The following is a 25,937-nucleotide window of genomic DNA, read 5'->3' as shown; positions in this document are numbered from 1 at the left end:
CAGTTAAGGGAAGACAGACAGGTCGAGGAGGCAGGGATGAGGCTGGTAGGTTAGATGTGGGGGTGGAGGGTGGTCAGTGAAGTGGGAGGAGCAAATAGGTGGGAGAAAAGATGGACAGGTCAAAGAGGCGGAGAAGAGCTGGGCTGGGTTTGGGATGCGGTGTGGGAAGGGGAGATTTTGAAGCTTGTGAAGTCCACATTGATACCATTGGGCTGCAGGGTTCCCGAGCGGAATATGAGTTTCTGTTCCTGCAACCTTCGGGTGGCAGCAGTGTGGCACTGGAGGCAGCCCAGGATGGACATGTCGTCTAAGGAATGGGAGGGAGAGGTTTCCCCCACCTATTTGCTCGTCCCACCTCACTGACCAATCCCCACCACCTACTTACCAACCTCATACACGCCTCCTTGACCTGTCCATCTTTCCTTGATTGACCAACCCCCCCTCCTAACTGCCCACCTACAGTCACCTTTACTGGCTCTATCTCTACCTCCTTGACTTGTCCACCCCCTGTCCACCTATCTGCTCCTTTATCAACCTCCCATCCGCCTCCCCCCGCCCTCTATTTATTTGAGTCCCCTTCCCCTTCCCCTCCCCCATTTCTGAAGAAGGGTCCAGACCCAAAACATCAGCTTTCCTGCTCTTCTGATGCTGCTTGGCCTGCTGTGTTCATTTGGCTCCACACCTTGTTATCTCAGATTCTCCAGCATGTGCAGTTCCTACTATCTCTCAGATTTACCAGAATGCTGCTGGAATGGAGGGTATGAGTTACAAGGAGGGGCTGGGGCTTTTCCCACTGGAGTGTGGAAGGTTGAGTGCTAACCTTATAGAGGTTTATAAAATCATGAGGGGTATGGATAAGGTGAATGGTGGAATTTTTTTACTGAGGGGGATTTCAAGTTTACGGGGCATATTTTTAAGGTGAGAGGAGGAAGATTTTAAAAAGACATGAGGGACAAGGTTTATTTTTACTCAGTCATTCATGTGTGGAATCAAGTGCCAGAGAAGGTGGTAGATGCAGGAACATTTACAAGTTTAAAAGACATTTAAATGAGTACATGGATAAGAAATGTTTGGACGGGTATGGGCCAAGCACAAGTGAGTGGGACAAGTTTAGTTTGGGATTATGGTTGGCGTGGACTGGTAGGACTGAAAGGTCTGTTTCTGTTCTGGATGAATTAGTGAGGTTTTGAATCTGTTTATGATGTTTGTAAATGGTTTTGTCAAGTATAATATAAATTCATGTTTTTGTTCATTAAATATTTTATTCCAGTGTTAAAAATACACAGACAGACTTTTGCAAATGCATTCATTAACTGACCTCAATGGTTGAAAATGTCAGGGTTCATCAAGCTCACTTGTGTACTATTAACAACAAGAGCCATTACACCATGGAATACAGCATTCAAGGTAGCCTCTCGCCACCACCTTACAAAGAGCAGTTAGGGATGGGCAATAATTACAGGCCTTGCCAGCAATGAGCTAACCCCCAAAAATGAAATAAAAACCTTCTAGAAGAGCCTTCTGGATTGTACCACCATAATCTGAAAGGAAAAGACAGTGGTTTAATTCAGCAGCATGGGATGTTTTTATTGGAACGTCTGTTTGTAAACTGAGAACTTCTGCTTTCTGTTCAGATTTCAGTTGCGTTCTTGCCCTCTGGGTCTACAATTTCAAAATGACAATGAACCCACCACTGTATAGTAGTGCACTTGCAGGGGATTTTTGTGGTGTAGTGGTAGCATCTCTACCTATGGGCCAGAAGACCTAAATTCAAGTTCCATCTGATTTGGAGGTGTGTTATGGCGTGTCTAAACAGACTAATTAAAAATATCTGTATTAATGCTGAAAAAATACATTTTGCCTTGCTCTCATTAGGACAATTTGACATTAATGACATATTGTGAATTATCCTCAAGAATGCAAGATGTATAACTTCTATAAAATATCTTTTTCTCAGCAATACACACCCAATCTATAGTGTTACATTTTATCCAATTCTTACTGTATTATTTTTGTCTTGCTTACGTACTTTAACATGGACTTGTAAAAATATTATAATAAATTATAATAAATATTGCTGAAAATATAAGTTTTAAGGCGTACCTGTGAAATCTGAAGAAGATATAATCACGTTGGTTATGAAAAGTTGCCACTTGGCGTCCCACAAACTGTGGACTGTAGGGAAAGAGAGAAGCAAACATTCTCCCAATGCTGTGTCCCAGACGGGTAGAGAAATTGTTAAGGATCACTTCTGGTGAGTGTTTTGTCGGATCCTTCCCTCTCCTCTGCAAAAGAAAAGAAATCACACATTTGTGTTTTATACCTTCCTTTTGAAATGTGTTCCCAAACAAGATGCATAGCTCATTAAGTATCACATAATTCTTTCAAAAACAAGTTTCAGTAATGTCAAGAAAAATCTATTCCAACAAAACATTTCAGCCATTTTAGTTCACAGGTCAGCGCAACATCGAGGGCCAAAGGGCCTGTTCTGCACTGTATTGTTCCATGTTAACTGGTTTAATTGATTTTTCTGAAGAAGGGTCACTGGACTTAAACATTAACTATGCTTTCTCTCCAAAGATGCTGCCAGCCCAGCTGAGATTCTCCAGCAATTTTGGTTCCAGCACCTGTTAATATTATAGTTTAATTGATCACTGTTTAATAAATTAAAATATCCAAACAGACTACACAGGCACTGTAAACTTCAATGAGGATCAGCAGTCTTAGGGTATGCTCTCCACTATCATGTACACAGTAACTTAGTCTAAAAATGGTCTACTGACAGACAGCAAACCTTCAACTTGCGAAACATTCCACATTGTCTGTTGGTTAGAACGCAGAACACAGAACATCACAGCACAGTATAGGCCCTTCAGCCCTCGATGTTGTGCCGACCTGTCATACCGATCTTAAGTCCATCTAACCTACACTATTCCACGTACATCCATATGCTTGTCCAATGACGACTTAAATGTACCTAAAGTTGGCGAATCTACTACCGTTGCAGGCAAAGCGTTCCACTCCCTTACTACTCTCTGAGTAAAGAAACTACCTCTGACATCTGTCCTATATCTTTCACCCTTCAATTTAAAGGTGTGCCCCCTCGTGCTCGCTGTCACCATCCTAGGAAAAAGGCTCTCCCCATCCACCCTATCTAACCCTATCTAAGGGATATTGGTTGAAAAGTTCAAATGTGACAAGAATTAAAATGAAATTCTATAATCCACTCAGTTTATATTCATTTACACTAATAATTACTTTAGCACGAAGCAGCTTGGCGAAGACATTGGCATACTGGTAATGTCACTGGACTAGCAAGGTAGAACTTCAGGCTAATGGTCTCGGGGCTTGAATCCCACCAAAGTAGATGGTGAAATTTGAATTCAATAAAATCCGGAATAAAGAGTAGGTTTAACTATATAATCAATGTCAACTGTCATGAAAACCCATCTGGTTCACTAATGTCCTTTAATGAAGGAAATCTGTGCATACTTGGTCTGGCCTACATGTCACCTTTTTTAGGAGAGGGCATTATTAAACTGAAGAGGTTTCAGAAAAGATTTACCAAGATGTTGCTGGGAATGGAAGGTTTGAGATAATAAGAACAGACTAGAAAGCTGGGGCTTTTTTCACTGGAGGGTGGAATGTTGGGGGTTACCTTACAGGGGTTTATAAAATCATGAGGGACATAGACAAGGTGAATGCCAAGGGTCTTTTCTCTAGGGTGGGTGAGTTGAAAGCTAGGGACATATACTTAAGGTGAGAGGAGAGATACAAAAAGGACACAAGGGGTAACTTTTTTTTTTAAACAGAGTGGTTTGTGTGTGAAATGAACTGCCAGAGGAAGTGGTGGATGGCGGTACAGTTACAATGTTTAAAACACATTTGGATAAATTCATGAAAAGGAAATGTTTGGAGGGATGTAGGCCGAGCACAGGCAGATAGAACCAGTTTAGTTTTAGATTTCGACATGGCCTGGCTGAACCAAAGCGTGTTTCTGTGCTGTATGACTAAGACTGCAGATGCACAGCACTGGGCCACGAATGCTATCCTAGCCAGTGACACCCACAACCCCAGCAATGTCAACATTCCATCGAGATTCAGCATGAAACATTGGCTCAAACAAGGTAACACAGTTAGATAGCAAAGCCATTCTGCAATTCCCTGTACACACTAAAACAAGGTTCCTCAATGTCTCACCTTCAATTCTTTTGCTAGACGCACGCTAGACATCTTGAAATGTGCTGTTGGCCCATCGGGAAGGTGGCTAACAATTAAACCATCTTTCAGTCTTGGTTAAGGAAGTAGGTGTTTTGTTTTTTCAAGAAACTTCACAAGATGATGAACTGGAAAGCAAGTTGCTCTTCAATCTCTGCAAGATGGATTGCTTTTTAACATACAGGGCAGTGAATGGGTTTGGGAGACTCAAACTTTCAGCATCATCAGCTACCACTTTTAATTATTACACACAGAATTGTCACTAAATGATTAACTGGGCAGTCAGTGTTAAATATTAAATACTTAACACTGAATTGCTGTATCAAAGATCATGGAACTCACTTCCTAACAACATTGTGCATGTTCATACACTCCTTGAACTGCTGAGTGTCATTGGAAGCAGCAATTAGCAATGGGCAACAACATACTTCCCATGTGCATATGAACGATGGCACCAAGCTGAATAGGTTGTGCATACAGAGAATATTTTATTATTCTATCGAGAATACGATAGAGAATTGGTATACTGTGGGAAACCAGTAAATTTCTCAAGCCTAGAAATACTACAGCCACGACATACGAACACAAGCATTACTGTCATTCCTGTGCATACCACAGCATTGAGGGTACTCATCTAACTTACAGCTAGAGAATCTCTCAATCGCTAGATTTTAATCTTTCAGCTTCTGAACTGTTTGCAACCTACAGCTGTCATGAATCGCTTGCCCAGTTGCTATGCTGCTTAGCATAATGCCCTACAGAAGAGGTGGTGATGGTGAAGATGCTTATTCATAGGTCATGTACAATCTTTGATAACAAGTACTGACAAGGACAGCTCAGCTCACTCACTCAGGAAAAGAAACCAACAACATTACACGTGCCATACTGTAGCTGCAAGGGTGTCAGCCACAAAGAGACAGAGTGGTGTTTCAGGTTTGTCAGGCAAGGGAGGGGCTCACAGAAGGAAATTAGCGAAGTAGTTGTTCTTAAAAACAACTAGGACTGTTTCAGTGGTGATAAAAATATTAAATTTAACTTTACAAGCTTTTACAGGTTGTAACAACGGGGCTACAACATACAAACACATGAATGAAAATTAGGCTGACTAACCCAGTAAGCCTATTGCATGCCTCAACTCCACACTCCCACCTACCCTGATAAAAGGGGAGGCAATGGCTTAGTGGTATTATCAAAATTTAGACTATTAAACCAGTAACTCAGCTCATGTTCAGAGGACCTAGGTTTGAATCCTGCCACAGCAGATGGTGGAATTTGCATTTAACAGTCAAAAATATCTGGATTTGAGAATCTACAAATGGCCACGAAACCATTGTTGATTGTCATAAAAACCCATCTGGTTCACTAGTGTCCTTCAGGAAAGGAAATCTCATCCTCGCCTGGTCTGGACTGAGCTATATGTGACTCTAGACCCACAGCATGTGGTCGACTCTCAACTTCTTTCTGGGCAATAAATGCTGCCTAACCAGTGATGCTCACACTCTGTGACCAAACATAAAAAAAACTTTGAATCTCACATTAGATCCGTGACTAATTACTTCTGCCTTAAAATGATCGCACCTGCACTGTTGATTCTGTTCCTGACCTGCTCCTTTCAAAGCTGAAAGGTCTAACATGCCCCCTTAATACCTCACAATCAGATTATCACAGCTAGTCGACAAAGTCTGTCTGTTTCAAGCATTCCCACTTACATTTCAAATAAACTACGCTGATGAAATATACTACAAAGTGACGGATTGCACTTTTACACTGACAGTCACAATTTTAGCACCATGCTACATAAGGCAACATTAGAAAAGAAACCATCAGCAATTACCCAAAACGCGTGGTGGATGAACACGCACAGTGACAAGTCTGAATTTAAAGCAAAATACTGAAAAAGCTGGAAGAAAATTCATCTAAGTTTTCAAAAACAAGCCCACGGACGTAAAAGATACTCGGTACTTTCCGATCTTCATTGATGACGAGTAAGTCTGTAAACTCTCTGGTCACACACTGCGGTATGATCTTTTTCAGAGCCAATCCCCTCCTGTAGTAGACATGAGAGTTTGGAACTACCTTTGCCAGCTGCTCACATAACCTTACTGTTCTCTGAAAGACAAAATCACCCGGACAAAATAGCAAAATATGAAGTGGCTGAAGGCACAAACAAGGACATTGTGACTAGGTGCTAAAATCACATGAGACATTAAGAATCTGTAACTTGCTGGAATCTGCCCAAACTAGATCGATACATAATGACAATGGGGCTCAAATAATATGGACAATAAACGCAAGCAGGAAAATAACTGACCAGATCGAATTTTAGGAATTCTGGGGTAACTTGCCTCCTGACTCAAAGAATGTCCTCCATACTAATGGAAAGAGGCAGATATCGGGAAGACATCAGAGGTTAAGAGGTAGGTTCTTTACTCAGAGTGTGGTCAGGGCATGGAATAAATTGCCACAGAGGGTAGTGGAGTCGGCCTCATTAGGGGCATTTAAGCAGCTATTAGATAGGCATATGGATGATAGTATAAGGTAGGGGTGGAGGTTAGATAGACTCAGGTTTAGGGTAAAAGTTCAGCACATCATCGTGGGCTGAAGGGCCTGTACTGTACTGTATTGTTCTACGTTCTACTAAGCCGCAAGTCAGGAATGTGTTGGAAAATGCTCCACTTGCCTGGATGACTGTAGCTCCAACAACACTCAAGGAGCTCAACACCATCCAAGAGAAGTGAAGGAGGATCGCCGGACCTGAAATGTTTACTGTGCTTTCTCGCTCTACTGATACTGTCAGACCTGCTGAGTTTTCTCCAACAATTTTGGTTTTTGTTTCTGACTTCCAGCGTCTGCAGTTCTTTGTTTTTTAATATCCAAGACACAGCAGACGTGTCTGATTGCCACCACCGAGATTCAGTCACAGCAGATTGTACCATCCACAGGACGTATTGTACAAACTCACCTAACCTCCTTCTACAGCGCATTCCAAACCCATGATCACTGCCATCTCAAAAGGACAAGAACAGCCTGGAAATACCAGCTGGATGTTTCCCTCCAAACCCATTCTGACTTGGAGCTTTTGAGTCATTGCTTTATTGTTGTGAGAGCAAATTCTTGAAAATTGTAACCCCATGAGCAGTGCGTGTGTCCTTACATCGCATGGGCTGCAGCTGTTCTAGGTGGCAGATTCTCCAGGGCAGTGTGTGATAGATAATAATGACCAAACTCAACAAAGAAAAAACAGGGAAATGTGACAGATTTCTAAAATATTCTAGCATTTTCAAATGAGTAGGAAAATAAAAACAAAATTATGGAAGTAGAAGCAAGGATTGGTAGCTGGTAGAGATGAATTTTAGGAAGATTTTAAAGGAGGAAAAGGTCTGGCCTAGTGGTGATGTCACTTGAATAATAGCCCAGAACACCAGGTTCATGTTCAAATCCCACCAGGGCTGATGGTGAAATTTCAATTCAATAAGAATCTGGAATTAAAGCTAGTCCGGAGGGAACTATGTAGTCATTATCCAACGCTAATAAACGTGGACTTAGCCAGTGGCATGCAGATCCCATGAATGAATCAAAAACTGGAGGGAGATTTCAGGACAAAGTTCTAATTGTCCAGTGGGTGGGGTGGGGGAAATAGAGAAGAGCGAGAGAAAGAGAGGAAAGGTTGGTGTGGGGGGGGGGGGGGGGGGGGGGCGTGAAAGGAGGAGGGGGGAATAACAGGTCAGAAACCAGTCTTATACTTAGAGAGTGAACCTTCTGTCAGGGCTGAATCATAGGAGGAACACGAACAAGTGCACCTCCTGCGCTGACATCCCTTTTACAGGCACCTCTTGCCCCGTTAGTACTTATTTTCACACACCCCTCGAGGTCTGTCAGATGTGGTAATGAGGATCTTCGGACTTGTTTCTCGATTGAAGTAGGAAGAAAATTCATCTGTTGCTTCATCGAAAGCCACCTGTGGAAGTTCGATTTCATGTTTAAATAAACAAACAGTCTGTACATTCTCCCAACTGAAAGCATGCATGATTACTCAAGGGGATAATATTTGTCTGGCTTCAATCTCGCCTAATTCTCAGTTTGAGATAAACTTTCTTATTATCAAAACATTTTCCACACATTAGCCTCTATATTGAAGTGGAAGCATCAAAACATTGCCACTACACAATAATCTTGTCAACACCCACTGAAAAGGAAGCACGTGAACCTCACCCTTTGACAAATAGTGAATGTTAGGTGAAAGGATTTAAAAAATTTTAAGCTGAAGCCAATTGGGGTTTAACCCTGACAACATAACAAGCAATACTCGGCTTTCAAATAAAATACAGCAAGGACAACACACTAGAAGGGGCCTCTTACACTGATTGAAAAGGTGTATGAAAGTAGTTATAAAATTACCTCTTCATCTTTTGGGTCCACAGTTGTTTCATCATACACTCGTTGGTTTTCAATGGTCTTTGGGACTGGTTTTGGTGGTGCCTTGGACACAAAGGTGTAATCAGAAAGAGCTAAGTTACATTCACTTTAAGGCAAATGACCCACACTTCATGGATTAACTTTTTAAAACGATCGCATACAATCCCACAAGTCAGTTTAGGCTTCGTGATATCCTCACAAACCTTCACATGTGAAGAGCCTAAAATTAAAACCTTCCCAAAATTAAAAAAGCAAGCTCCCCTATTGCTTACAAATGACTCAAAATACAACATACATTCACATCTAAACAGTTTGAGTACACTGTGCGGCACTGTGGTGAACATCACTTGTGTCACTGCTGCACAGTGTGAAATAACTAGTTTCACCCAGGCTGCCTGATTTAAAATTTAAACAAAACTTGGAAATTAATATTAACTCATGCATTCTCCATGGCAGCATCTCTGCCAGTCTACTTGCCACTCAGTCAGCAATCTCCTCTCATACTCTGTACCTTTATTTTTGCATGCTCCTTGCGAATTGTCCTGATAGTGCAAGACAATAAGTTTTGACAAAATGTGTTTTTTTTTAAAACAATATTTGTGTTCCATATTACCAAACAGCTACTATGCAGCTTAAATGTAGAAACCAATTATCTATACTACACAGCACTGCTTTCCTGGAAATACACCCTAACTACGCTGCCTGCCCCAACCAACCACTGTGATACAGCTATGTACAAAAATGAGCCAGAACAAGCCAAAAAATAAAGATTTACTTGGAGCAGCAACAATTGACCTTACTGTCTTAATGAAAATCCACCAAACTCAGTTTAAGATTGTCAATTTTAGGGTTCTCGTGGTGGAGCCATACTGCATATGTCAAGCCTCACCTGCCTCACATATGCGTCACATGTGAGCAGATTGACAAAACAAAAACATCTAAAATTGTCAAGTGACTTCTGCAAATTTTTGAGTGGACCCTCAGATCTCCACAACCCTCTGAGAAAGCTGCTTTTTGGCACTAGCTCCGAACACCCTAACTTTAATACTGAGTTTTCATTTGGTACTTTTTGGGCAGTTGTGAATAAAACTGGGCTAAACAGTCTAGCTCCTTCAATGCCAAATGAAAGGTGTTTACATTCAATAAAATTTGTAATGAGAAGCAACATAGAATTATGCAGCACAGAAGGTGGTAGTGAAGAACCCTCAGTGCTGGTATTCTCTTCATGGTATCTATTCAAGTAGTTCTAATCTCCTGCACTTTACCCCCAGCCCTGCAAACAATTCCACTTCAAAAGTTAACAAATTTCCTTTAGAATACAGGTTTACCAAAACTGTATCCTTTTCAGTTGTTGCACTCCAGATCTTGGAACATATTTCACTGTATATTACCTCAAGTTCTTTAGCTAATTACTTTACATTTGTCCCCACTGGAGACAATGAATAATTTATTCCTAAAGTAGTTATAAGCACAAATTGCTCCTACCTAGATAACAAAGTGTGAAGCTGGATCAAGATCTGGGCCATTCAAGTCTTCATACTTCTAAAATTACCCCTCATTAATTAAGCTCAGGTTACCCTTTAAAAAGGGGTATCTGTGGCCATGGTTTATAGGAAGGTTACAGACGCTCCTGCCCCTGGATCTGGTTGGTCCCTAATTATCCTATCAAAACCTCTTACAACATTATGCAACCTTGGTAAGTCTCCGCTAAATGCATTCTATTCCAATAGCAAAGCCACCTCCTCCAGTCTACCTGCATAACTGAAGCAGAGCAGCACAACCGACCTCAGGGAAACAGTGGCGCTGCGGAAGTGTCGCTTGACTAGTAAGCTAATGCCCCTGGGGAAACAGGAACAAATCCCACCACCGCTGTAAAGGAATTAACATTCAACAAGCAAAATCTGGAATTAATTTTAATTAAAGTTGAAAACTCATTAATGGTGACTATTATCTCTGAAACTATCATTAATTGTTGTAGGACCCCATCTGGTTTACAGTTACCTCAGCAGGAAGAAAATCTGCTGTCCTTGCCAGGTCTGGTCCACACGTGACTCCAGACACAGTGATGCAACTGACTCTTAACTGCCTTCTGAAATGGCACGAGCAGCCACTCAGTTCAAGGACAGTTAGGGACACAACAATTATTCCTGGTCTTGCCAGCATTGCCCACATCCTAAAGAAGAGAAACATTTTGAACTTATACAAAAAATTATAGTTACCTTGTTTCCAAGTGCCTCCCTCTCTTTCTGCCGTTTCTTTTTAGCTGCCAGTTGCTCCTGAATAATAACAATAGATTAAGTTCATAAATCAGTTTGAACCATCTAAAATCAGAAAGTTCAATACAACCTCATCTCCACCTGTCCAAAACGCTAAACAAAATATTACCTATTGATCTATAATTGCTTCAGTTCCTTCTTAAACACAATGTAGATGATCAGTGGAAGGAAAATCCTGTTGGGACTCCAGCTATGGTTATTACTTAAGGTCAACATTTCGGGAAAGGCATGATCCTGAGAGTTAATGTGAAAACCATTAAGTGTAGTTAAGTGCTGAGGAAGTCCAATGGAATTGTGATGACACCATGGCTTTAAGAGGCACATTTTGTCTTGGGGTTTTTTTTAAAAAGAGAGGTTTGAAGTCAGAGGTAGCCAGCTGTCTACTGAAAACCCATAAAGTAAACAGCTTATGAGGCCTTGGGGATTTTTTTCCAAAAAGTTGGAATCATAGAAGCACCCTGAATGGGTGCTTGCCCCACCCACAGAACGAGGATTTTTAGTCTTTCAGTAGTAGTTGCTGGGGTCTTGAAACTGGATGTAGAAGCTGTTTTCCTCTCTCTGTTATGGCTAAAAATAAGATTCTCTCCTTGTCACTCACTCTCTCAATGCTTTTGTTCCTGGACTAGAGAATTGCCGGTGAGACAATCTATTTTCTTGAATTTGCCTTTGGCAAGGGTGTGTTTACAGGATATTACGATATGGGAACAGTTACTCTTTAGTAGTTAAATAATCTATTATTTTGTTGACTTTTCCAATATCTTCTTGCTTTTATTGTATTTTAACTATATGAATTGTAATGTTTAGCTTCAAATCTGGCAGTTTGACCAATCAAATTGCATCTGGACCACAATGCCTGACACTACCTTTAAAATAAGAAAAAGTTAGGGTCTACTTAGAATCATCTTCATATATTTTGAGGGAATTTGATTTGGTCCACAATAGAATTCAGGTTTGGCTTCACCAAACAGGGCTGACCACGTCAGTTACTACAACCTCATAAACAAGTTGTGGAAGCGGAGTCATTAGTGACATTTAAGCGACTGCTGGACATGCACATGGACAGCAGTGAATTAGTTCTTTGAGGAAGTCACGAGACAGGTTGACGAGGGTCGAGCAGTGGATGCGGTGTACATGGACTTCAGCAAGGCATTTGATAAGGTTCCCCACGGCAGGCTCATTCATAAAGTCAGGAGGTATGGGATACAGGGTGATTTGGCTGTCTGGATTCAGAATTGGTTGGCTGACAGGAGGCAGAGAGTGGTTGTAGATGGTAAGTATTCTGCCTGGAGGTCAGTGCTGAGTGGTGTCCCGCAGGGCTCTGTTCTTGGGCCTCTGCTCTTTGTAGTTTTTATAAATGGCTTGGATGAGGAGGTTGAGGGGTGGGTTAGTATGTTTGCTGATGACACAAAGGTCGGAGGTGCCGTTGATAGTATTGAGGGCTATTGCAGGCTTCAGCGAGACATTGACAGAATGCAGAGCTGGGCTGAGAAATGGCAGATGGAGTTCAACCTGGATAAATGCGAAGTGATGCATTTTGAAAGGTCGAACTTAAATGCTGAATATAGGATTAAAGGCAGGATTCTTGGCAGTGTGGAGGAACAGCAGGATCTTGGTGTTCAAGTGCATAGCTCCCTCAAAGTTGTCACCCAAGTGGATAAAGTTGTTAAGAAAGCATATGGTGTTTTGGCTTTTATTAACAGGGGGATCGAGTTTAAGAGCCGTGAGGTTATGCTGCAGCTCTACAAAACCCTGGTGAGACCACACTTGGAATATTGTGTCCAGTTCTGGTCACCCTATTATAGGAAAGATGTGGAGGCTTTGGAGTGGGTGCAAAGGAGTTTACCAGGATGCTGCCTGGACTGGAGGGCTTGTCTTACGAGGAGAGGGTGACTGAGCTCGGACTTTTCTCTCTGGAGAGAAGGAAGAAGAGAGGTGACCTGATCGAGGTGTACAAGGTAATGAGAGGCATGGATAGAGTCGATAGCCAGAGACTTTTTCCCAGGGCAGGATTGACTGCCACGAGGGGTCATAGTTTTAAGGTGTTAGGAGGAAGGTATAAAGGAGACGTCAGAGGGAGGTTCTTCACCCAGAGAGTTGTGAGCGCAGTGAATTGAGGGGAATGTAGGTTAGGTTATTTTATTTTTGGATTAGGATTATTCCACGGCACAACATTGTGGGCCGAAGGGCCTGTACTGTGCTGTACTGTACTGTTCTATGTTCTAAACAAAATGCCTGCATTTATATAGTCCCTTTCACTATCCAAATATTTCTAAATCCTTCACAGCCGATGATATACTGCTGAAACATGGTCACTGCTGTAATGTAGGAAATCTACATTCAGTTTGCCATGTTTCACACACACCGATGTAAGAATGGTCAAATAAGTTGGGAGTTCAGAGTGTTGGGTGAAAGATAAACAATGGTCAAGACATTAGGGAGAAATTTACGGCTCTATTTCAAACTGATGCAATGGTATCTTCGATGTCCACTTGGTTTTCATGCCACATTTAAAAAGCAGCATCTCTTGATAGTGCAGCATTCCCCTCAATACATCTTTGAAGCGTCAACCCATGTATTAACAACTCAGGAGCATCAGCAGCACCAAAGCTATTCTTTTTGACACTGTTCCTGATGCCAATGACAAACCAGAAGCTCAGGTCAGCAAATGACCCGAGTCTGTGGTACAGAGAGATGCTCAGCCTAAATACAAATCTTACGCCAGCAGCTTTTGCTGAGCAGGCTGAAACAGCATTAAAAGGGACAGTGATAATTCAACAGAAACAGAACAATTCTCTTCCAGAAACATTTCAATGTAAAAGAATGTTGTTGTGGTCAGACTCAGATACAAGACATTCTGAAGGCAATCCTTAGCGAATGCACTGAATTGTAATGAAAGAAGCCTTTAAAAAAATAAGAAAAATCTGCTCCAGAGAGAGCAAGTAAATTCATCTGAAATCAATCTTTCATACTGCCACCAAAACAACTGTCAAGTATTTGTACAGTCCCACATGAAAGGGATCTAAACCACCCAGACTCTCAAACGCGAAGCTTCCTCACCTCACTGCACCAACTGAAACACTGAAGGAAATAAGTTCGGCCATACTTGTGTGTTTTCCTAACTGCAGTCATGTCACAATGACTGTTTACTATATTGGCACTGAACCTATATCACATAAAAATCCTCATTAGCTCTTCTGAAATAAATTATCCTGCTGAGGCCAAGACAAGATTATGTAGATAAAATTGGCAGCTGATTTGCACCCTGCCCAAATACACCAACCGTGAAGTGAGAAATAAGAAAATATACCCCTTTCCAATTGAAATTAATTCAAATATATCTGGTGGTATTAGTTGAAAGACTGAGTGAAATTACAAAGAACTGTCCCATGCTTCTTCAAATATCATTGGGGGGGAGGGACTTGTTTTTTCACATCCAGCAAATTGCGAAAGGACTGTCCTGACAATGCCACACTCCCCCAGTATGACTTCAGCCCTTTTGTCTGTCCTTCCAGGCAGTTGAAGCTACAAGGTTCTGAGAAGTAGCCTAGTCAAGTTCCTGGAGTATTTTCCATGGGTGCAGCAACTTAAATAAATGAAGACAATTCTAATATCTGAACCTCGTTGAGTGAACAAAATTCCTCTGACAGCTTAGCTGTAACACAACACTTCAAATTCCTCCCATTAGCAGAGACAGACTTACAAGTCTTTGTCTTTTAATAACAGGTGGGTCAAAATATTCTCTCCAGTCCATTTGGAGGCACAAAATTAAGTCAGGGTGTTTTTCAGGGCTGAAGGTATTATGATGAAAATTTCACCTACTGTTAGTAAACCTGCAAGACCACAGTTGTGTATCCCCATGATTAAATGTCATAGTATATGCACTGGATGACAGTTAAACCAGTTTTACAGATATTGGAACAAGCTGATAATAGCTTTAAAGGCAAGCGGCAATGCATCCAAATAAACCAGGAGAACCTTTGCATTTTCAGACAGAGCTAGTTAAATTCCACAGAATATTTGCAAGGCAAGTGTCTCACTTCTTGCAAACAGGGAGACTAGTTTTAATTTCCAACCAAAACAGAAAAACTGCAGAAAGCTGCAACACAAAGGGACTGGTGGGAGTTGGTGCATAAAACACAGAAAGCTAGCACATTGGAGAAGCAGGTATTCAGGAAGGCTAATGGAGTGTAGTGCTTATGTCAATGGGATTGGAATATTAGAGTAGGGAAGTCCTAATACAACAGTACAAGGTGCTGATGAGACTGCATCTGAGAGCAGTCTTCGTCCCTTTATTTAAGGAAAAACATCATTTCATTGGAGACAGATCACAGGGATGGTCACTAGGATGGTCCTGTCTGATGAGATGGTCTGAAGGGCAAAGGCTGATCAGCAGGCCAGGCAGCATCAGAGGAGCAGGAGCCTTCTTCAGAAATGGGGGAGGGGGAAGGGAGCTCCAAAATAAATAGAGGAGGGGTGAGGCTGGGGAAAGGTAGGTGGGATGATGATAGGCAAATGCAGATAGGCAGTGGTGGGGATTGGTCAGTGAGGTGGCAGGAGCGGATAGGGTGGAGAGATGATGGGGGAACTGTGACAGATCGAGGAGGCGGGGATGAGAGGGAGGGTTGGTCATGGAATGAGGATGGGGATGGGGATGGGGATATTTTGAAACTGGTAAAAACCACACTAAGACCATCAGGCTGTAGGCTCCCAATGCGTAAAATGAGGTGCTGCTCCTTCAGTTTCTGGGTGGCGTCATTGTGACACTGGAGGAGGCCCAGATGGACCTGTCACCCAGGGAGTGGGAGGGGGAGCTGAAATGGTTCGCCACTCGAAAGTGTTGCCCTGCCGTGTTTCTCCAGCTTCATGCTGTGTTGTCTCTGACTCCGGCATCAGCAATTCTTACTACGGCCCCACCGAAGGCTGATCAGGTTGGATTTTACTCACTCAAGTTGAAGAATGAGAGGTGATCTCATTGAAACATAAAAGATTATAAGGGGCTTGACAGGTAAATGCTGAGAGGATGTTTCCCCTCCTGGGAGAGTCTAGGACTAGGGGGCATAGTCTCAGAATAAAGGGGCATCAACTGAAGACTGAAATGAAGAGGAATTTCTTCTCTCAGAGTTGAGTGTCTTTGGAACTCCTTGTTATAGAGCGTTTGGGGGCAGCGTCCTTGTGTATATTTAATGCTGAAATATATAAGATTTAAAAACTGCGAATGCAGAAAACTCTCAAAAACAGAAATTGCTGCAGCACCATTCGAGAGAAATCAGCGGTCATGTTTCGGGACCAGCGACCCCTCTTCAGAACTAGGCAAGTAAGATTGTTGATCATTTGGAGTTAAGGGAAAAAGGCAGGAATGTGGGCATAAGGAATGTCAGAGATAATGGGAACTGCAGATGCTGGAGAATTCCAAGATAATAAAATGTGAGGCTGGATGAACACAGCAGGCCAAGCAGCATCTCAGGAGCACAAAAGCTGACGTTTTGGGCCTAGACCCTTCATCAGAGAGGCTGATGAAGGGTCTAGGCCCGAAACGTCAGCTTTTGTGCTCCTGAGATGCTGCTTGGCCTGCTGTGTTCATCCAGCCTCACATTTTATTATCTTATTAATAAGGAATGTCAGACCAGCCACGATCCTAACAAATGGTGGAGCAGATCCAAGAACCCAGCAGCCTATTCCTGTAAACAGGACTCAAACAGAAGCAGTCTGCTACATCAACTGGTTATTTTTTGAGGCTAGGATCATTATCATAGCTTGGATTTCCAGAATGGAAGGCATTTCTACCTCACATCCCTCAAAACTAAGAAACTGTTTATCGTCAAGGTGAAGTAATTTCAAATCTGTCCTGACAGAGATAAAACAGCAATGTTTTTACATCTCTTTTATCAACATCCAAAACATGAGAAAAACCAGAAACAAAGTAACTAAAATTAAATACTTAAAACAATGGTAATATAAGCACTGAATCACCTCCCTCTTTCTAACTTACTTTATTACAAAAGAAATGAGAACTGTTCAATCCTTTCCTCAAAACAAGCAGTAAGTTTAGCTCATAATAAAACAAAGACCTACCAATGCTGGACATTCGAAAGAAAAACAGAAATTGCTGGCAAAACTCAGCAAGTCAGAATTGACAAGAGAGTCAACAGACTTGAAACATTAAATCTGCTTTCTCCCCATAGATGTAGTCAGACCTGTGTTTCACAACCAATTTCTGGTTTCACTGTGTGATCTTAGCCTGTTGTGCACACCCAGTTCCCGTGTCCCTTTGTCCCCATGTCCTTCAGTGGCCTATCAATTAACTAAACACCAACAATGTAAAGAACAAAGAACAATACTGCAGAGAGACAGGCCCTTTGGCCCGCCAAACCGTGCTGACAAAATGCCTTCCTAACCTAAAAACCCAGGTATTGAGTCTGTTATATTTCTTGAGGGAAGCCTTCAGGGAGTCTTTGAAACACTTCCTTTGCCCTCCACTTGTTTGAGTGTCCTCCTTAACTGACCAGAGGAGATTTGCTTTGGCTGCTGGAACTCAGGCATCCTCAGCACGTGGTTGTCCCTGTAAAGTTGGTTTCATACATCACAGCCTCAATGCTGGTGCGTTGGTTGATGTTAGTCTGTCCTCCCAGCTGCTGTGGAGAATCCATCTCAAAGAGTGCAGATTGTCTGGCCTTGAGGTGATCCATGCAGAATAGATGGAATAGCAGGAGGAGGCTATGTGCCTCTCGAGCCTGCTCTGACGCACAACTAGATCGTGGCTGATCTTCAACCTCGCTGTCATTTTCATGCACTCATCCTTTGATACCTTTAAGAACCAGACAACTATTCCAAACCAAACTATTCACACATTGTGCTGATGCATAGGAGATAGATATTATTTGCCTCTAATTTTATTTCCAAACCATCTGTTTTACATTGAATAACAATGAGCACCGTCAAATAAAAAAGTCAAACACACACATATATATAGCAGTGAGATAATTGAAATCCACGACCATGCTAAACGGTGGGCAAGTTTCATACCCATTCTTGTTCTTGTTCGCTAAGTTTCTCTGACAGTGGGGTTCCTAAGGACCACCGAGGACTCAAAAGATAATTCTGTTTTGCTCTCTGCAGACACTGCCAAACCTGCCGGGTTTCTTTTTTGTTATCACAGTAAAATTAAGTAAGCATTGCCAAAGCAAAATTACAGGTTAGCTACAATTCTCAGAAGCTCTGAAACAACAGAAAATGAAGATGAATGAGAAGGGAAACAGCAGGGGTAACCAGATGGCTGATCATAGCAGAAGCTGCAGAGAAATGACAGTGAAAAAACATTAAAAACATCTCAAATTATTTAGAACCTTCAAACACGGCTACCTAAATAACTAAACCCCAAACTGAAGCTCTCACAGCCTATTCTTCCACTTGCTTTCCCCCCAACCTCCCACCCTTTTCTTCCTCCCTGACTTTTCACCTTCTCCTCTCCTCACACCCCTAACAGTAAATGTCACACTTCAAAAAGTACTTCATTTCTTTTCAACACGATGGATTCCAATTACGCCTTGACATTTAACACCATCAACATTCGTGGGAGGGTTAACAGAAATTGAGCTGGACTAGCCAAATACACACTGAGGCTCCTAAAGCAGGTTGGAGGCAAGGAATCCTGCAACAATCAACTCACCTCCTGACTCCCCAAAGCCTGTCCACAATCTCCAAGGAGTGTGGTAGAATACTCCCGACTCGCCTGGATGAGTACAGCTCTCACACTCACTAAGCTGCATACATCCAGCATCATGCAGCCCACTTGATTAGTATCATATCCACAAACATTCATGGCCTCCACCAGCAACATTTAGTATCAGTAGTGTGTACTAACTACAAGGATGCATTGTAATAACTCACCCAGCTTCTTCAGACAGCCCCTTCCATACCAGTGATCCTTATCACTTAGCTGGACAGGATAAGAACACATGGGAACACCACAAGCTGAAAGGCCCCCTCTAAGTCACTTGCCATTCCGACAGATTTATAAAAATACATTTGAGGGATGTGGGTGTCACTGGCTGCACCAGCACTTGCAGTTCGACTCTAGCTGCTCCTGAGAAGGTGGAGTTGAGCAGCTTAACTGGAAATATACGCCGTTCCATCACTGTCGCTGGGTCATAATTCTGGAACTCCCTCCTTCAAAGCGTTGTGGGTGCCCCTATGCCACATGAACTGCAAAGGTTCAAGAAGTCAACTCACCCCACCGACTCAAGGGCAACTAGGGACGGGCAATAAGTGCTGGCCCAGTCGAAGACACCATGTATCATTCATCTATCACTTACTGCCCTTCCCATCTCCCTCTGGTATACCCACTCCTCTCTCGCTCTGTCGGCTTCGCTACATCTTGTTCCCTGCCCATTCTTCATCATCTGTCCTTCTCACACACCCATACACCTCTCCTCTACACATACCTCATGTACACCTTCCTCTTCCCTTCAAATCTTTAACACTCACACCTCAACTCTCATTCAAGCCAACTCAGGTCTAGCATGTAGCACCCTCACCCGTGCTCTAAAGTCGTAGCCTTGCTCCAATTCTGGGATATCAAAGGTACTATCTTTCATACAAGACAGTGAATAAACCTATCCCACCAGCACAATTTTGATAAAGAGCAGTGCAATCCTCCCCAAAACCAGCGCCAATATTTACTTATATCTCAATAAATACCAGAAAATGTAGATCATCAAGTAATTTACTTGAAAGCACAAAAGAAACAAAAGTACATCATCAGGTGTAACACATCAAGAAGTCCAGAGTTCGTTAAAAACTCGATTTAATTCAGGTCTTCATTTTCCCACCCCCTCCACATGCCGCCACCCACGCCCACCCCCTCCACACCCCGCCACCCACGCACACCCCGCCACCCACGCCCACCCCGCCCAACCCCTCCACACCCCGCCACCCACGCCCACCCCCTCCACACTCCGCCACCCACGCCCACCCCCTCCACCCACGCCCACCCCCTCCACACCCCGCCACCCACGCCCACCCCCCTCAACACCCCCGCCACCCCCTCCACACCCCCGCCACCCACGCCCACCCCCTCCACCCCCCGCCACCCACGCCCCACTCCCCCTCCACACCCCGCCACCCACGCCCACCCCCTCCACACCCCGCCACCCACGCCCACCCCCTCCACCCCCTCCACACTCCGCCACCCACGCCCACCCCCTCCACACCCCGCCACCCACGCCCACCCCCTCCACACTCCGCCCACCCACAGCCCACCCCCTCCACACTCCGCCACCCACGCCCCCACCCCCTCCACACCCCGCCACCCCCCTCCACACCCCCGCCACCCCACGCCCACCCCCTCCACCCACCACCACCCCCTCCACACTCCGGCACCCACGCCCACCCCCTCCACCCTTCCGCCACCCACGCCCACCCCCTCCACACCCCGCCACCCCCCCTCCACACCCCGTCACCCACGCCCCACCCCCTCCACACCCCGCCACCCCACTCCACACCACGCCACCCACCGCCCACCCGCCCTCCACACCCCGGCACCCAGGCCGACCCGCCCTCCACACCCCGGCACCCACGCCCACCCCCCTCCACACCCCCCACCCACGCCCACCCCCCTCCACACCCCCGCCCACCCCCCCCCCCCCCCCCCCACGCCCAACCCCTCCACACCCCGCCACCCACGCCCAACCCCTCCACACCCCGCCACCCCACGCCCACCCCCTCCACACCCCGCCCACCCCACGCCCACCCCCCCCCTCACACCCCGCCACCCACGCCCACCCCCCTCCACACCCCCGCCACCCACGCCCAACCCCCCTCCACACCCCGCCACCCACCCGCCACACCCCCCTCCACACGCACCCCGCCACCCACGCCCCAACCCCTCCACACCCCCCGCCACCCCACGCCCACCCCCTCCCACACCCCGCCACCCACGCCCACCCCCTCCAACCGACCCGCCAACCCCCTCCACACGCCCCGCCACCCCACGCCCAACGCCCCTCCACACCCCGCACCACGCCCACCCCTCCACACCCCCGCCACCCGCACGCCCCACGCCCCCTCCACACCCCGCCACACGCACAGGTCCCACCCCCTCCCCACACCCCGCCACCCAGGCCCACCCGCTCCACACCCCGCCACCCACGCCCTCCCCCCTCCACACCCCGCCACCCACGCCCAACCCCCTCCACACCCCCGCCACCCACCGCCCACCCCCCTCCACCCCCCTCCACACTCGCACAGCCACCCCTCACGCCCCACCCGCCCTCCACACCTCCCGCCACCCACGCCCACCCCCCCTCCACACACCGCCACCCCCACGCCCCACCCCTCCACACCCCGCCACCCACGCCCACCCCCCTCCACACCCCGCCACCCCCTCCACACCCCGCACTCACGCCCACCCCCTCCACACTCGCCACCCACGCCCCTCCCCTCCACACGTCCCGACCCCCTCCACACCCCGCCACCCCCCTCCAACCACGCCCACCCCCTCACCCACGCCCACCCCCTCACCCACGCCGGCACCCAGGCCGACCGCCTCCACACCCCGGCACCCACGCCCACCCCCTCCACAACCCGCCACCCACGCCCACCCCCTCCACACCCCGCCACCAACGCCCAACCCCTCCACACCCCGCCACCCACGCCCAACCCCTCCACACCCCGCCACCCACGCCCACCCCCTCCACACCCCGCCACCCACGCCCACCCCCTCCACACCCCGCCACCCACGCCCACCCCCTCCACACCCCGCCACCCACGCCCACCCCCTCCACACCCCGCCACCCACGCCCACCCCCTCCACACCCCGCCACCCACGCCCAACCCCTCCACACCCCGCCACCCACGCCCACCCCCTCCACACCCCGTCACCCAGGTCCACCCCCTCCACACCCCGCCACCCAGGCCCACCCCCTCCACACTCCGCCACCCACGCCCACCCCCTCCACACCCCGCCACCAACGCCCAACCCCTCCACACCCCGCCACCCATGCCCAACCCCTCCACACCCCGCCACCCAGGCCCACCCCCTCCACACTCCGCCACCCACGCCCACCCCCACCACACCCCCAAACTAAACCTCCTCCCCACTCCACATCCCCCAACTAAACCACCTCCCCACTCCACACCCCCAACTAAACCCAACCCCACTCCACACCCCCAACTAAACCCAACCCCACTCCACACCCCCAACTAAACCCCACCCCACTCCACACCCCCCGACTAAACCCCGCCCCATTAAACCACCCACTAGCCCCCTCCATGAAACCTCTCCCCATTAACCTGCCCCACTAACCCCCTCGCCATTAAACCCCCCACTAACCCCCTCCCCATTAAATACCCCAGTAACCCCCCTCCCCATTAACCTCCCCCACGAACCCCGTCTCCATTAACCTCCCCCACTAACCCCTCTCCATTACCCTCCCCCACGAACCCCCTCTCGATTAAACCCCTAAGAAACCCCCTCCCCACTAACCCCCCCACTAACCCCCTCCCCACTAACCCCCCCACTAACCCCCTCCCCACTAACCTCCCCCACTAACCCCCTCCCCATTGACCTCCCCCACTAACCCCCTCCCCATTAACCTCCCCCACTAACCCCCTCACCATTAACCTCCCCGACTAAACCCCTCCATACCCCCAGTCTCCGCCACGCCATCAACAAACCCCTCCCCACTCTCCTCCCCACCCATCACCAACCCCCTCCCCACTCTCCTCCCCACCCATCACCAACCCCCTCCACACTCTCCTCCCCCCATCACCAACCCCCTCCCCACTCTCCTCCCCCCCATCACCAACCCCCTCCCCACTCTCCTCCCCCCCATCACCAACCCCCTCCCCACTCTCCTCCCCCCCATCACCAACCCCCTCCCCACTCTCCTCCCCCCATCACCAACCCCCTCCCCACTCTCCTCCCCCCGATCAACAACCTCCTCCCCACTCTCCTCCCCCCATCACCTACCCCCACCCCACTCTCCTCCCCCCCATCACCAACGCCCACCCCACTCTCCTCCCCACCGCCATCACCAACCCCCTCCCCAATCTCCTTCCCCCCATCAACAACCCCCTCCCCACTCTCCCCCACCATCACCAACCCCCTCCCCACTCTCCCCCCCATCACCAACCCCCTCCCCACACTCCTCCCCCATCACCAACCCCCTCCCCACACTCCTCCCCCATCACCAACCCCCTCCCCACACTCCTCCCCCCCATCAACAACCCCCTCCCCACTCTCCTCCCCCCCCATCAACAACCCCCTCCCGACTCTCCTCCTCCCCCCAATCACCAACACCCTCCCCACTCTCCTCCTCCCCCCAATCACCAACCCCCTCCCCACTCTCCTCCTCCCCCCAATCACCAACCCCCACCCCACTCTCCTCCCCACCCATCAACAACCCCCTCCCACCATCAACAACCCTGTCGCCACTCTCCTCCCCCCATCAACAACCCCCTCCCCACTCTCCTCCCCCCCATCAGCAACCCCCTCCCCACTCTCCTCCCCCCATCACCAACCCCATCCCCACTCTCCCCCCCCATCAACAACCCCCTCCCCACTCTCCCCCCCACATCAACAACCCCCTCCCCACTCTCCTCCCCCCAATCACCAACCCCCTCCCCACTCTCCTCCCCACCCATCAACACCCCCTCCCCCCCATCAACAACCCCCTCCCCACTCTCCTCCCCACCCATCAACAACCCCCTCCCCCCATCAACAACCCTGTCGCCACTCTCCTCCCCCCCCATCAGCAACCCCCTCCCCACTCTCCCCCCCACATCAACAACCCCCTCCCCACTCTCCTCCCCCCCATCTCCAACCCCGACCCCACTCTCCTCCCCCCCATCAGCAACCCCCTCCCCACTCTCCTCCCCCCATCACCAACCCTCTCCCCACTCTCCTCCCCCCATCACCAACCCTCTCCCCACTCTCCTCCCCCCATCACCAACCCTCTCCCCACTCTCCTCCCCCCATCACCAACCCTCTCCCCACTCTCCTCCCCCCATCACCAACCCTCTCCCCACTCTCCTCCCCCCATCACCAACCCTCTCCCCACTCTCCTCCCCCCATCACCAACCCTCTCCCCACTCTCCTCCCCCCATCACCAACCCTCTCCCCACTCTCCTCCCCCCATCACCAACCCTCTCCCCACTCTCCTCCCCACATCACCAACCCTCTCCCCACTCTCCTCCCCACATCACCAACCTTCTCCCCACTCTCCTCCCCCCATCACCAACCCTCTCCCCACTCTCCTCCCCACCCATCAACAACCCCCACCCCCCCATCACCAACACCCTCCCCACTCTCCTCCCCCCCCATCACCAACCCTCTCCCCACTCTCCTCCCTCCCCATCACCAACCCCCACCCCACTCTCCTCCCCCCATCACCAACTCCCACCCCACTCTCCTCCCCCCCCATCACCAACACCCTCCCCACTCTCCTTCCCCCCCATCACCAACCCTCTCCCCACTCTCCTCCCCACTCATCAACAACCCCCTCCCCCCATCACCAACCCCCACCCCACTCTCCTCCCCCCCATCACCAACCCCCACCCCACTCTCCTCCCCCCCATCACCAACTCCCACCCCACTCTCCTCCCCCCCATCACCAACCGCCACCCCACTCTCCTCCCCCCCCATCACCAACCCCCACCCCACTCTCCTCCCCCCCCATCAACCCCCACCCCACTCTCCTCCCCCCCCATCACCAACCCTCTCCCCACTCTCCTCCCCACCCATCAACAACCCCCTCCACCCATCACCAACCCCCACCCCACTCTCCTGCCCCCCCATCACCAACCCCCACCCCACTCTCCTCCCCGCCATCAGCAACCCCCACCCCACTCTCCTCCCCCCCCATCACCAAACCCCACCCCACTCTCCTCCCCCCCCATCACCAACCCCCACCCCACTCTCCTACCCCCATCACCAACCCCCAACCCACTCTCCTCCCCCCCATCACCAACCCCCACCCCACTCTCCTCCCCCCCATCACCAACCCCCACCCCACTCTCCTCCCCCCCATCACCAACCCCCACCCCACTCTCCTCCCCCCCCATCACCAACCCCCAATCCCACTCTCCTCCCCCCCATCTCCAACCCCCACCCCACTCTCCTCCCCCCCCATCACCAACCCCCACCCCACTCTCCTCCCCCCCCATCACCAACCCCCACCCCACCCTCCTCCCCCCCATCACCAACCCCCACCCCACCCTCCTCCCCCCCCATCACCAACCCCCACCCCACCCTCCTCCCCCCCATCACCAACCCCCACCCCACCCTCCTCCCCCCCCATCACCAACCCCCACCCCACCCTCCTCCCCCCCCATCACCAACCCCCACCCCACCCTCCTCCCCCCCATCACCAACCCCCACCCCACCCTCCCCCCCCATCACCAACCTCCACCCCACTCTCCTCCCCCCCATCACCAACCTCCACCCCACTCTCCTCCTCCCCATCACCAAGCTCCACCCCACTCTCCTCCCCCCCATTCACCAACCTCCTCCCCACTCTCCTCCCCACCCATCAACAACGCCCTCCCCCCCATCAACAACCCCCTCCCCACTCTCCTCCCCCCATCACCAACCCCCTCCCCACTCTCCTCCCCACCCATCAACAACCCCCTCCCCCCCATCACCAACCCCCTCCCCCCCATCACCAACCCCCTCCCCAGTCTCCTCCCCACCCATCAACAACCCCCTCCCCCCCATCACTAACCCCCTCCCCCCCATCACCAACCCCCTCCCCAGTCTCCTCCCCACCCATCAACAACCCCCTCCCCCCCATCACCAACCCCCTCCCCACTCTCCTCCCCCCCCATCACCAACCCTCTCCCCACTCTCCTCCCCACCCATCAACAACCCCCTCCCCACTCTCCTCCCCCCCGCCATCACCAACCCCCTCCCCACTCTCCCCATCACCAACCCCCTCCCCACTCTCCTCCCCCCCGCCATCACCAACCCCCTCCCCAGTCTCCTCCCCACCCATCAACAACCCCGTCCCCCCCATCACCAACCCCCTCCCC

The 25,937-nt window shown here is 49.0% G+C and overlaps 1 protein-coding gene across 1 annotated transcript in view; it reads right to left on the bottom strand.

Moving 5' to 3' along the window:
• Nucleotides 1–25,937, bottom strand: part of rpf1 (ribosome production factor 1 homolog) — a 42,201-nt gene that overhangs the window by 2,787 nt on the left and 13,477 nt on the right. Inside the window, exons 2-7 of the mRNA XM_048539874.1 lie at nt 10,854–10,910; nt 8,617–8,697; nt 8,081–8,176; nt 6,174–6,327; nt 4,201–4,283; nt 2,104–2,285 (exon numbers count right to left, since the gene is read on the bottom strand). Coding sequence (XP_048395831.1) covers nt 2,104–2,285; nt 4,201–4,283; nt 6,174–6,327; nt 8,081–8,176; nt 8,617–8,697; nt 10,854–10,910 — 653 coding nt within the window. The remainder of the gene's footprint in view (nt 1–2,103; nt 2,286–4,200; nt 4,284–6,173; nt 6,328–8,080; nt 8,177–8,616; nt 8,698–10,853; nt 10,911–25,937) is intronic.

This window comes from Stegostoma tigrinum, chromosome 8 (genome assembly GCF_030684315.1).
Source record: "Stegostoma tigrinum isolate sSteTig4 chromosome 8, sSteTig4.hap1, whole genome shotgun sequence".
Lineage (NCBI taxonomy): Eukaryota > Metazoa > Chordata > Chondrichthyes > Orectolobiformes > Stegostomatidae > Stegostoma > Stegostoma tigrinum.
This window is presented reverse-complemented; position numbering and strand designations above follow the sequence as displayed.